The sequence below is a fragment of the Pygocentrus nattereri genome, chromosome 5, assembly GCF_015220715.1.
Source record: "Pygocentrus nattereri isolate fPygNat1 chromosome 5, fPygNat1.pri, whole genome shotgun sequence".
NCBI lineage: Eukaryota > Metazoa > Chordata > Actinopteri > Characiformes > Serrasalmidae > Pygocentrus > Pygocentrus nattereri.
In genome coordinates, this window is record NC_051215.1 from 35,021,071 (window position 1) to 35,034,925 (window position 13,855).

Genomic DNA, 13,855 nt, shown 5'->3' on the forward strand with positions numbered 1-13,855 from the left:
CTTAATCAGTGAGACAAAATGACACATGAAATAAAAAGAAAGATTAATTTTTTTTCACCATAGTATTTTTCTCTGTAATAGAAAGCCAAACTGAAAAAGACTAACTGAACAGACCTTGTCTGTGATCTCCTTGATGGAAGCAACTGTTGTCACATCAAAGTGGCCACTCCTCCGTTTGTAGTCAATGAAGAGGCAGTCCTTCACCCCTCGTTCAATGGCTTGCTGAGAGGCCTTCATCACCTCTGCATCACCACACATGACAAGGTCAGCATTTGGTCATACTGAACATTTTAAGGCTAATAAAATCCCACCACAAGAAAAATCTTAAGAGTATTATGAGTGCTTATATTGTGGGCACTCACCAAGTACACATCTGCTGAATTTCCCTGGAGATTCTTTAACCAGCATGTCTTTAACAGGGTCCACAAGTGGGCCCAGGATTAGCACTGGCCTGGGAGAGGTGCAGTCTACTTTCTGCACCCTTTGGTAGGCTAGGCTCACACAGTCTGACCAAACAACACAAAACAATAATCAATTAAAAATAAGCAATAAAAAAAAAAAGAAACGACCCATAAAACTGTCTGGAACAGGCAAAAGAGCATAGCTGACAAAAAACATATTCAGAATACTCTTTGAACTGAACCCGAATTACAGTGTGTTACCATATCTGAACTACAGGACATCATTGTTGTAACCCACTGCTGGGGATACAGAAGCTTCTCTCACCCTCTAAAAATGGTATGGAGTCTGTGCTGATGGCATCCAGGGCTAGCAAGTCTTTGCCATCTTTGGAGCTACTGCGTTTGTGCTTCTGTTTCCTGCGGAAGAAGGACCTGCGCGCAGCTGCGGAGAGGGTTTTACTGGAGCCAGACTCATCCTTCAGCTCTGTCATGCTATGTCTGCGATAGAACTCCTGATCCATCCTACACATTCAACCAAATGCAGTTTAGTCCAAAGACTCCAAAGACCAAAAAGTATGTTTGCAAAAGACTGAACACATGTGGCCAAATTACATGTTTTGCTGATTTCTAAGGGAAAATAACATCATCTACAGGGATCACACCAAATACATTTTTTCCTCAAATTTTAGTGCACATTTTCTGCTGAATTTAACATGTTCGGAAAAACAATGAAACAAAAAATGTGCCATAGTTTTGGCATAGATTTGATGCTTTCCTCCAGTGCATTACATACAGTAAATAAACAGTAACTGTCCATTAAAATGTGCAGAGGTGCGTTACCTGTAGAGGATATATGAACTTATTTTCACTTACAAAATTAACAAAACATAATTTGACCTGGGGTGCCCAAACTATTGCATACGATTGTGCTAAATAAAATCACATGACTTCACTCACATGTATTTACTTGGAATTTGCCCCCTTTGCATCTTTTGTGCATTTTCATCGAGTTGCCAAGCCAACCAGGTGCCGAAGTTGCCCTTCGGTAGTGTGTCGTCCACATAGAGAATGTCATCCTTCTTAAAGGAGAGATCCAACTCAGTCTCAGCCACTCTGTCATAAAGTGCTCTAAGACAGAGGGAGGGAAATAAATAAATAAATAAAAATACAGAAAGAACAAATAAGTGTTTCATGACAGTGTAGCAGCTTTCAGTGGGGGTGCGATGACTCCTCAGCCCTTCTCATTTCAGAACATATGGACTGACAGAAATTATTTACTGCAGATGACATCATGAGACAGTGGGCAGGCAAAGTGCCTGCAACAGCTGCACAATGAAAACTTCCATTTGCGAAGACAAACCCGGCTATTTCTGAACAGCATGCTGCCATTCTTCTCATCGCCGCTGAACTCACACAATGGCTCTGTCTCAGAGCGTCTCATTATGACAGCCACTATTAGATTCTACAAATGGCAGACATTTAGACCCAGCCTTTACAGTGGGATCCTCAGCCTCACACATACTTGAAAAGATTAAAAGCTTTCCATATATGCAAAGCTCCAGTGTACTGTACCCAGATTTAGACCAGTGCAGAGATACTGGCATTTGTCTACAGAGAATTCACTAGGGGTTTTTATAGTGTTGTCACATACGGAAAAGTAAACATGCTTATATGATGATGGTCTACTATACCTGATATAGAATCCATCACAAGCAGTATCCTTCAGCTGGTTGAAGTCATCCACACGAGGCTGGACTTTAAATGTGACCATTTCTGCTGGCTTGAGCATTTCCAGGTAAGCCTCTTCTGCAGTCTTATTCTTCATAGCCACCGAGTTATACTGGAAAAGCAAAGAAAAGAAAAGTAACGTTGGACACAGACACATGGACACCCCCCCCCCGCCTAACTTAACAGTTTGAGACAGACACCAACAGAATGAAAACGTTTGCACTTTGTTCTCTTGTACTTTAAGTGCCCCATGATCGATTTCCATCTGAGGCTAAATTGAATGTGTTTTGAGATGAGATGACATTTCTGCTTTGTCTGGATGAGACGGAGCTGTAGAGCATGCACCACTCTTCTGGCAGAGGGCTGTGGAAGGCCATGCCAGGGATGGGATATTACCAATCCCTTCTCCTCAGATAGATTACCTGGGCCCAGTGAGTGAGCAAGAAGGAAAATACATGATCAATGGAGAACAACAAGAGACAGGCAGAGAGGTGATCTGGGATGACAGCAGAACAAAGGAGGCTCTGGGAGGGGTAAGAAAGGCTCTATCATTCATTTGCTATTGATCACAGCACTAAATACTTAGCACATGGCAAGACAAGAACAATCTGGTACAATTTCCTCCAGAAATAAGAGGCATGTCAATTCTAAAACATCACTAGTGAAGGTTACAGAATAGAGTAGAAGAGAGTGTATATCATGGCAAGCATGGAAAACAGCATTATTTTTAGAAGCCAGTACAAGTCAAAGAGTTCTTCTAGCTTAATTGTAATCATATTTTCTTTAATAAAATCTTGCCTGAAATAAAGCTCACACTGGGCCATTAGACCCAAAGCTTCAACAGACCAGTTGTTTTTAGTGGACAAAGAAAAAAGAGTGAGCCACTCTTAGACTTTACCTATAATTCCAATTGGATAAGTGCTGCATTAGTAATAGAATTCCTAATTTCAGGCCTGCAGATGCACGTAGGTGAAATTCTCTGCATCAGGAATCATTCTCATTCACAAAGGACAAGATCATGTCTTTGTCACAAACCTCATTCAGTTTAGGACCTGTTCAGTGGAAAATATCATTCAGTATCACATTTGTTTATTATAACTTTCAAATGTCAAACATCCACTTGTGATAATCAATGATATGTACCACAGACCCTGCAGTAAGTGTTCGTTCCTCTCACCTCCAGGATCAAGTCTCCAGGCATGAGGCCATCTGCCCCCCTGGCAGGACTGTCCTCCTCCAGCCTCTCCACAAAGATTCCTCGCAGATTCCCTCCACAGATCTGAACACCAAGCTCTACCTGAGTCTTCCTCACGGATACCACACGAGGTTCTGGAATCTTCTTAGAGCAGTCTGATGACATCCTGATGAGACAAAATGAATGTAATAACTTTTAATTGAATCCACAGAGAATTAGATATACATTAAATGGACTAGGGATGTGCATGGGTACATGAGTCTTCACGTTACCATTCCACGTCCCAGTATATGAATACTGATATGGCCATTCATTACACTGCATTCCAGAAAATCATGGAGAAAATATATAGGCAAAAAATTCAGAGAAATGCCATTATGTTTTAACAAGCATGTAAAGTAAAACAGCTGTGCCCATATTGCAATAAAGTAAGTATATTGCATTGCAGTTTGTTATTAGGAAATATGAATGCCTTAACCTAAATAATGATAATATGTTAATGACATGTTTGAGAAGGCTGAGGTAGTGTGGCTGCATCTAGGGTAACTATTCTAGTCTGTGTTATCAAGAACTAAAAACAACAGATAATTCTCAACAAGCTAACTTGATAGCAGTTCATTCACTGTGAATAGAAACTGTGTAGTCCACGTTATCAGCAGCTTGCACTGTTGGCTCATGAGCTCATCGGAAGCAGTCTCCATTACTAAAAACAGACCGATTCAGCCTATAGTGACCAAATTTTCTATATTTTCAAAATTTGTGAAAATAAAAATTGTTTTTTACACATTTGCTTTTAAATATTCCTTATATGTTATGGCAGACAGTAGTGCACTGGTTTGCCCTGTTTGTGTATTATGAGTAAGAACAATAATACATCAGCGTTTTTTCCAGCTCTCTCAAAACATATTTGCATATAATTACATCGATATAGATGGTATACAGTGTGTAGCAGAGGTCTGACTGAATCCTGGCCTTGAATCTAGTTTCCAGTAATGGAACCCAATTTATAAACTTGAATTTCATTCTGAATTTGTTCTCCCTCAGCATTTGCAACTGATTTACAAAAACAAAATGACACTGGTGTTTACATCAGTGTGGAAACTACCATTTTATAAATCACTACTTTAATATGAATTTTTACTTAGGATTCTTTTAAGATTAGATCTGTGCATATTAATTAGTATTATAAATGAGGACCCTGGATTTTGATATCGCTGGTAGGTGGCCAATCAGTAGCACTGTTGGACTGTCTGATATTGCTGTTAAAAACAGTTAACCCTATGGTGACAAAATCTAGTGTTACATATAGTGATGTATGAACACTGCACCTGATGAAGCTATGAGGGCTTGTGGTAGGTGTAGTCTGTTTTGATGACGGAGTGAGGGTGCCTTCATCCTGCTCACTGAGGGTGTCGATGGTGGAGTGGTTATCTGGGGTGGTAGCACCACTGCCCTGAGGAGTGGACTGGGTGCTTGCTGGTTCCAAACGAGAACTATGGCATAACAGACCAAATGAATTAATTGTGTCCCAAATAAAACTCAAATTTAAATGTAAAGCTCTGATATACCTCGAGCGGGAGTGATTTCCAAGCTGATACATGTGGGGGTTGTACTGGGCCATGATGGTGATTGTGTCACACTGCTGGCCAATGATAAGACGTGCCTGTTGCTCGGTGGCATTACGCAGGTTTATCCCATTATACTAATAAGAAAAAAAATAAACAAGACACAGACAACAGGGTCACACGACAGCTACATATACAGCACCATGTGGTATCAACAAACAACATGCACACAAACAAAACTGATGTCAGTCAGTAGTGAATGAAAACGAGACACTCAGGATGACTCAATTCTTAACAGATAAATTGAGAAAGGTGTTGCTGTTGGCTGAGGCCCATTCAATATATAGTGTACAGATAAAATTAGACAATATTAAGATTCCAAAGATGTACTGGCATCAGCAGAAATCCCACTGATAAACCACTGATATCATCGCCCTTACAATTTCACAAAATTCAAATGCGATGCATATCAGATAGTAATCAATGTTTAACTGAATCGTTTTATTATTTATTAATCTTTCATCATATAAAATGTGGGCTGATATTAACAGTTGTACTCTTTTAAACTGACACCACAAACAACATTTTCATATTGGTTGAACCCTGCTGTTGACACTGTGGCACTGACCTCCAGCAGCTGGTCCCCATACTCCAGGCCTGCCTGGTGAGCAATGCTGCCTCCTGTCACCTTAGACACAAAGATCCCTCCATTCTCGCCACAGACGATGGAGATGCCAAGAGGTTCGGCCCCTTTGTGCACAATGACATTCCGCGGCTCTTCCAGGTATGGCCTTTCAAAGCACAAACATTACGTCAGCCTCTCCTTCAGTGACCAACCATTACTCCCAGAGCAGTGAATCCAAATTCCAGTTCTGGAGAACTTTTGTATTCTCCTCGCCCTACACAGCTGACTCAGCTCATGCTTATCTGCAAAAGATTTCAATCAGCTGTGTGCAAGCAGGAAAAACACTAAAGTGTGCAGAGCAGGAGTACTTCAGGACTGGGGTTGGGAGACGCTGTCAGAGAGAATGTGAACTGTGCTGTCCACTCAGGACAGATACAAAAATATTCATATCAGTGAGCACCTTCATGCAACTGAACCGAAGAGGGGAAAGCATTAAGCAGACTAGAAGTCTTACAAACTGAGGTAAGACTGTGCTGTAGGTTCAGAACCATTAACATTAACACCACAACAAAACAGAGGGTATGGGCGTGGGGGAAATAAACAAAAGATCCAGACAGGTGAAAACTTCTCATGTTAAAAAGACCTGAGAGGACATCCATACAAAGCTCAAAATGCATTAACTAAGAGTCGGCCTACAACACGAGTTAAAAGAGGTCTAAAACTCACAAGTATATTACAGGTGACAAACATTTTTTTGAAAAACAAACTCTGGTTAAAAATGTTAAAAATAAATAAATAAATAAAACAATTTAAAAAAATATTCTGGATCTTTTCAGACATATGCAACCAAAACACATGCAAAACCTACATAATTAAATATCATTATGTATGAGTTCACTTTTATGAGAGGTTTTTGAGAATTCAACAGCAAAGTCCTGAAAAAATAGTTTTGAACACCATAAAAAGTAATGCTCAACTATGAAACTACTAGAAAATTAAATAGGAGTTTTAAATTATACATCATTTCACAGGTATCTGTATATGTAGATGTATAATCAGGTTTGGACTCCATTTTCAAAATGTGTGTCGATCTCAGGTTATATTAAAATTTCAAGTTCAGGTTTTTTTACATTTCTCACAACAGATTTTCCCCTGCTTTAGTTTATTCCTCCTCCCCTCTTTCACTAAATTAGAACAGTTTTTTATCTTGCAATATTTTTAATTAGCCACACTCATAAGAATGGGAAATAAACAGCAAATCAGTTCAGGACAGTACAGTTTGGAGCAGCCAGAAAGACGTTTAATTTGTTTGGCCAAAAATACTTTGATGTACATGTTCTATGTACAAAAAAGGAGTTTTAGGATTAAACTGGTGAAGGCTAACATATGTCAGCACCACTCAGAGTGAGAATAGTGCAGTATGTTTATCCAGACTAAAACATTTGAGTTGTTCAAAAGCACTGTTTGATAAATTAATCTATTACAGCAGGATTTAAACTGTATTTTGGACAGCTGATTATTCTCTTGGTGCATATTGTTTTATATTTTATTTAATAGTGATCTAATGACAGGTATTCTTGTCTCTACACTGCAACCTGATGAACCCAATTCTGATCAGTCATTCATATGAATTCATATGATAACTATTGGCGATATCAGTTAATCCATTTAATATACAGTATATCCATAAAACAAACAAACAGGGATTTCCACAGCCAGTCACTCAGAATGCAGCTCTGTATTGACAACAAGCAAACAAGCAGGTCTGTTGAGCATTCCCTATGCTTGACTGGCAGGAAACAAACCTCAGGCTTCTGAGAGAGGAGAACCTAGGCCTAGCAGCCAGAGGGATTCTCAGAAACGATCTGTTACGGTACAGAGATCTGAAAGATTCACAGGAAGCAAAGAACAGGGGCAGAAGAGACAGCTTGTGAAAATCTATGAAGAGGCAAAGAAAGACCCAACAGAGTGAAGGAAGACAATATGTACAGATGAGTGCAGAAAGACATTACGTGAACAACGTAGAAATGAAAAACATGTTTGTGAAAAGAATGGCTGAACCAGATTAATGGTCAGTTCTGCTATAAAGCGAAAAGATTCTCTTGTTTAGATCCCTCCTTTCTGATCCAGTTTCAGGGGGTCTGAGTGAACTGAAAGAAGAGCTGTCTGAGCTTAATACGGCTGCTCTAGCTGCGCGAGACGTTCGCTAGAGAGCGAGCTGTTGCTTGGCAACCCTGCGGAAGAGCTGATGGGGGGAGCGGCGGGGGGCTGAGGTGGTGGGGCGGTACCTGTCTTTCCGGCGCTCTCCCGTGGGCACGGGGCTGACAGAGATGCGGGGCAGCGTGGAGATGGAGTTCTGTGACTGGCTGGAGGCAAACGAGGACGTCTCCAGGTTGAGTGGGGACAGAGGTGGCGTGATGAGACTGGGACTACTGCACTCTGAGTGGGACAGAGATCCTAAGATACACACACACACACAAATTCCAATGAAGTTGGGACATTGTGTAAAACAAATAAAAACAATACAATGATTTGCAAGTCCTTTTCAACCTATATTTAACTGAATACACTACAAAGACAAGATATTTAATGTTCAAACGGATAAACTTTATTGTTTTTTGCAAATATTCACTCATTTTGAACTTGATGCCTGCGACATGTTCCAAAGAAGTTGGGACAGTTGCATGTTTACCACTGTGTTACATCACCTTTCCTTTTAACAACACTCAATAAGTGTTTTTGAACTGAGGACACTAATTGTTGAAGCTTTGAAGGTGGAATTCTTTCCCATTCTTGCTTGATGTTCAACTTCAGTTGCTCAACAGTCCGGGGTCTCTGTCGTCATATTTTGCGCTTCATAATGGGCCACACATTTTCAATGGGAGACAGGTCTGGACTGCAGGCAGCCCAGTCTAGTACTCGCACTCTTTTACTACGAAGCCACACTGTTGTAACACGTGCAGAACGTGGCTTGGCATTGTCTTGCTGAAGTAAGCAGGGACATCCCTGAAAAAGACGTTGCTAGGATGGCAGCATATGTTGCTCTAAAACCTGTATGTACCTTTCAGCATTAATGGTGTCTTCACAGATGTGCAGGTTACCCATGCCATGGGCACTAACACACGAACATACCATCAGAGATGCTGGCTTTTGAACTTTGCGCTAATAACAATCCGGACAGTCCTTGTCCTCTTTGGCCTGGAGGACACGACGTCCATGATTTCCAAAAACAATCTGAAATGTGGGCTCATCAGACCACAGGACACTTTTCCACTTTGCGTCAGTCCATCTCAGATGAGCTCGGGCCCAGAGAAGCCAGCGGTGTTTCTGGGTGTTGTTGATATATGGCTTTCGCTTTGCATGGCAGAGTTTTAACTTGCACTTGTAGATGGAGCGACGAACTGTGTTCACTGACAGTGGTTTTCTGAAGTGTTCCTGAGCCCATGTGGTAATATCCGTTACAGAATGATGTCGGTTTGCCGCCTGAGGGATCGAAGGTCACGGGCATTCAATGTTGGTTTTCTGCCTTGCTGCTTACTTGCAGAGATTTCTCCAGATTCTCTGAATCTTTTGATGATATTATGGACTGTAGATGATGAAAGCCCTAAATTCCTTGCAATTGCACGTTGAGAAACGTTGTTCTTAAACTGTTGGACTATTTGCTCACGCAGTTGTTCACAAAGTGGTGAACCTCGCCCCATCCTTGCTTGTGAATGACTGAGCCTTTTAGGGATGCTGCCTTTATACCCAATCATGACACTCACCTGTTTCCAATTAACCTGCTCACCTGTGGAATGTTCCAAACAGGTGTTTTTTAAGCATTCCTCAACTTTCCCAGCCTTTTGTTGCCCCTGTCCCAACTTCTTTGGAACGTGTTGCAGGCATCAAATTCAAAATGAGTGAATATTTGCAAAAAACAATAGTTTATCTGTTTGATATAAATATATTGTCTTTGCAGTGTATTCAATTGAATATAGGTTGAAAAAGATTTGCAAAATCACTGAATTCTGTTTTTATTTATGTTTTACACGACGTCTCAACTTCATTAGAATTGGGGTTGTGCATGCATACATACATCTATAACCATTCCAAAGTTTGGAGTCTAATAAAACTTGAAGGAAAAAAAAACAAAACAAAAAAAAAAACACTGTCTTGGTTCAAATAAACAAATATAAAATTATCCCAATGTACTAGTGCAACTTCACAGGTTTCAAATAATTTATAGAAAGCTGCAGAATATGTAATTGCAAAGTTTCAAATACTTAGGAGCCCCAGGCGATTCTAAAGTGACTAAGAAAGCTGTTTACAATGAAATTATTTTAGGAATAGTTGTGTATTATTTGTCATTTAATAATTTCTGCTTGTTCCCAAGATATTTGAAATATTGAATAGTTTCACATATTCTAATTCATGCTGTTAAAAATTAATGACAAGCTAAACTTTTTAAGAGTAAGATAAATGTTTTAAAAATGTAATATCTTCATTTATATGACTGACTTTAATTATCAACATATTAAACAGCACAAGAAAGTGTCCTTAATACGACAAACTATATACAAAAGACCCATAATGTGACAGAAGTAGTACCTCTATCAGAGCCCAGCACAGAGCGTGGGTAACGGGGTGTGGAGGGGATTTTTATCCTTTCTGTGCGATACTGTACATTATTGGATGAACCTGCATAGGAGACAGAATAACTAGTATTATATGAGGCACCAGGAGCACTAATGAGACAAGATCCCAAATGTGTGCAAGGGCTGGCTCAGATAAAGGAGAGCAGTAGGAAAGCAAAGCTGAGGCTGACCGAGTCTGGCACTGGACGGCAGCGAGTTGGTGCCATGAGAAGCTCGGCTGCTGCGGGAGGAGTCCGAGTACTCAGCAGAACGCTTCTGCTGGCTAAGGTCCAGACTCAGACGCCCTTGATGCTGGGGACTGAGAAAAAGAGAGAGAGAGAGAGAGAGAGAGAGAGAGAGAGAGAGAGAGAGAGAGAGAGAGAGAGAGAGAGAGAGAGAGAGAGAGAGAGAGAGAGAGAGAGAGAGAGAGAAAGAAAGAAAGAAAGAAAGAAAGAAAGAAAATGACGCACAAGCTACAAACAGGAAAAAAAAAATGTACAAATCTGTATAAATGAGAACAGGTCATTTCAGTAAACACTTATAACGAGGGTTGCAGAATTTATGCCCACTTAGGATTACAAACTTTCCACTGCTGAAACTTTTCAGTGACCAACACCATACATAGTTAATTTGTTTCCACACTTTGTAGGTAAGAGTGCTAGAGGTCATTTAAATGAATTTATTCAGCAGTTAAATACTTGGCATTTGGTTCATAAAAACCGAGAGCACCAGAACGGAATCCTCCAAAGCAAAAATACTGGGACAATGAGACAAAAAGTCAGCTTTTACCTACATTCATCAGAAACCACACTGTTTTTGCTGTGCAATTTCTACCAATTTCAACTGACTTTAGTCTAAGGATAAATCCAATAAAATGACCAGTGATTCTGAATGTTCAGGTGTTCCATGTTCCCTTAATTTTAAACACATAAAACAGCTTAGAATTCAGAGTTGGTAGCAGACCGTGGAGTTTGCATTAGAGGCATTGCAGCAAGCACATCTGAGCATGAGATTAAAGGAAAAAAAAACTGGGTACTCCAAAAACAACAGCATGGTATGTTTTGCAATATTTTGTTGCAAGATCAATTTGCAACAAATCAGACCCTCCCAGGTAAACCACAGCAGCTGATGACAGAAACACTGTTAGTGCTATGAAGAAAAATCCAAAAATAACATCCAAAGAACTAAACAACAGTCTGTAGAACACAGGGTTGGAGAGTGTCAGTGATCCCTTTTTACAGAGAAGGGATACAGAAGCTACAAGATGCAAACTTCTCATCCACACAAAGAATAGACAGGCCAGGACAGAATTCATAAACAAGTAAAAGCCAGAAAACCTCTGGAAGAAAGGTTTATAGACAGATAAGGTAAAAAAGAGAGCTGTTATCAAAGTGATGGAAAAGAACAAAGTAAAGAGAGAGAGGGACTGCAAATGATCTTAAGCACAGTACTTCATCTGTGAAGCATATTGAAAGCAGTGCATGGCTTGTGTAACAATTGTTCTGAAGTGTGGACTACTATTTTGCCTAACTATGTATAAGCAAAAACCTTCAAACACACTGGGCAGAAGTACATAATGCAGCAAATCAATGACCATAATAATGCAAACTTAGCTGAGGGGTTCATCAAAGGAACTGTGCAAGTTACAGGCTGGTTAGGTCAATCTCCTGATTTGTACACAAATTGGCATGCATTTCACCAGTTCAAGATTAAACAGAAGTCAGCACCCCTCCAAAACAAGCATTAACTGAAAGAGGCTGCCATAAAGGCTTAGCTGAGCATTCCACATGAAGTTAGCAACAGCCTGGTGATGTCAGAGGGTCTCAGCCTTAAGGGAGTTACTACATGTGAAGTACTTGTGACCACACACACTACACAGTTTCCTTTTGCTTTAAATATATTTGTCCTAATACATATGAGTTGAAATTAGAAAAGCAAACAGCGCAAATGACCTTTTTCTCCATCTCAGAGGACATTGTTTTTTTTTGGGTTTTTTTTGGCCAATTACCAGAATGATCTATTTTCTTCTACCATTTCCTTTTCTCACATCCCATAGCATTGAGCACTGACTGTATCTCTTAGAAGGAAAACTTTAACTTTAATGTTTATCTAATGGTGACAGTTTTGGAGGTCTACCATGTCTTTCATGGTTGTTAAGAGTCTCTCTATATTGGAACGTCTCCTTTTTCATTAGAGGTGGGCAACATGGCAAAAATGTAACATCACTATACTCCAGAAAGTTTTCATGATCCATGATATGTGGCGATATTTATTTTTTTTCCTGACATCTGTTAAGATAGAACAGTGCCATTTATAAAGAATGCCATCAAAAACTATGACTTGTATTCAACATTTTGCACACTGCACTGCATGAATGCAATTACATAGGACTACATCATATTTATTTACAATGAAACATACAGTTAGGAATTGTTTAAGTGCTCAAGATATCTATATGTTCAGAAAAGCATACTGTGACGTACTAAGAGGGAATTTATTATGACAATATTAAACACGGTTGTACTGCCCAGCCATATTTTTCACTCATCTCCCTTTGACTTTTCCTTCCTTATGCAAGTGTATGTCTTATCTCCACAGAAATACACTATATAGCCAAATGTATTCGCTCGTCTGCCTTCACACGCATATGAACTTGAGTGACATACCATTCCTTACCTATAGGGTTTAATACAACGTCAGCCCACCCTTTGCAGCTGTAACAGCTTCAACTCTTCTGGTAAAGCTTTGCACAAGGTTTAGGAGTGTGTTTATGGGAATTTTTGACCATTCTTCCAGAAGCGCATTTGTGAGGTCAGACAACGATGTTGGATGAGAAGGCCTGACTCGCAGTCTCCGCTCTAATTCATCCCAAAGGTATTCTATCAGGTTGAGGTCAGGACTCTGTGCAGGCCAGTCAAATTCTTCCTTACCAAGCTCACTCATCCATGTCTTTATGGACCTTACTTTGTGCACTGGTGCGCAGTCATATTGGAACAGGAAGGGGCCATCCACAAACTGTTCCCACAAAGTTCCTACAAAGGAGCATGAAAATGTCCGAAATCTCTTGACCTGCTGAAGCACTAAGAGGGGCTGAGCCCAACTCCTGAAAAATAACCCCACACTACAATCCCCCCTCCACCAAACTTTACACTTGGCACAATGCAGACAGACAAGTACCATTCTCCTGGCAACCGCCAAACTCGCACTCATCCATTGTATTGCCAGACGGAGAAGTGGGATTCGTCACTCCAGAGAACACGTCTCCAATGCTCTGGAGTCCAGTGGTGGCACTTTACACCATTGCAATCGACACTTTGCATTGCGCTCGGACATGTAAGGCTTGGATTCAGCTGCTCGCCCATGGAAACCAATTCCATCAAGCTCTCCACGCTGTTCTTGAGCTAATCTTAAGGCCACATGAAGTCTGGAGGTCTATAACGATTGACTCTGCAGAAAGTTGGCAACCTCTGCGCACTACGTGCCTCAGCATCCACTGACTGACTGTCATTTTATGTGGCCTACCACTTTGTGGATGAGTTGCTGTCATTCCCAATCACTTCCACTTTGTTATAATACCACTGTCAGTTGACTGTGGAATATTAAGTAGTGAGGAAATTTCACGACTGAGCTTGTTGCACAAGTGACATCCCATTACGGCACCATGTTGGAATTCACTGAGCTCCTGAGAGCGACCCACTCTTTCACAAATGTTTGTAGAAGCAGTCTGC

The 13,855-nt window shown here is 40.4% G+C and overlaps 1 protein-coding gene across 4 annotated transcripts in view; it reads right to left on the reverse strand.

Annotated features, from left to right (window-relative positions):
• The window catches only part of dlg5a (discs, large homolog 5a (Drosophila)), a 58,693-nt gene that overhangs the window by 5,770 nt on the left and 39,068 nt on the right, over positions 1-13,855 (reverse strand). For 2 of the 4 annotated variants that reach the window (XM_017725167.2, XM_017725176.2), the window contains exons 20-32: positions 10,319-10,446; positions 10,102-10,191; positions 7,803-7,971; positions 7,320-7,397; positions 5,518-5,680; positions 4,893-5,026; positions 4,653-4,817; positions 3,307-3,490; positions 2,093-2,241; positions 1,359-1,529; positions 727-923; positions 363-506; positions 115-242 (exon numbers count right to left, since the gene is read on the reverse strand). In XM_017725167.2, the coding sequence (XP_017580656.1) occupies positions 115-242; positions 363-506; positions 727-923; positions 1,359-1,529; positions 2,093-2,241; positions 3,307-3,490; positions 4,653-4,817; positions 4,893-5,026; positions 5,518-5,680; positions 7,320-7,397; positions 7,803-7,971; positions 10,102-10,191; positions 10,319-10,446 (1,900 nt within the window). Of the gene's footprint in view, positions 1-114; positions 243-362; positions 507-726; positions 924-1,358; positions 1,530-2,092; positions 2,242-2,281; positions 3,182-3,306; positions 3,491-4,652; positions 4,818-4,892; positions 5,027-5,517; positions 5,681-7,319; positions 7,398-7,802; positions 7,972-10,101; positions 10,192-10,318; positions 10,447-13,855 lie in introns of those variants that run through there. The other 2 variants (XM_017725185.2, XM_017725193.2) reach the window with 2 other exon arrangements.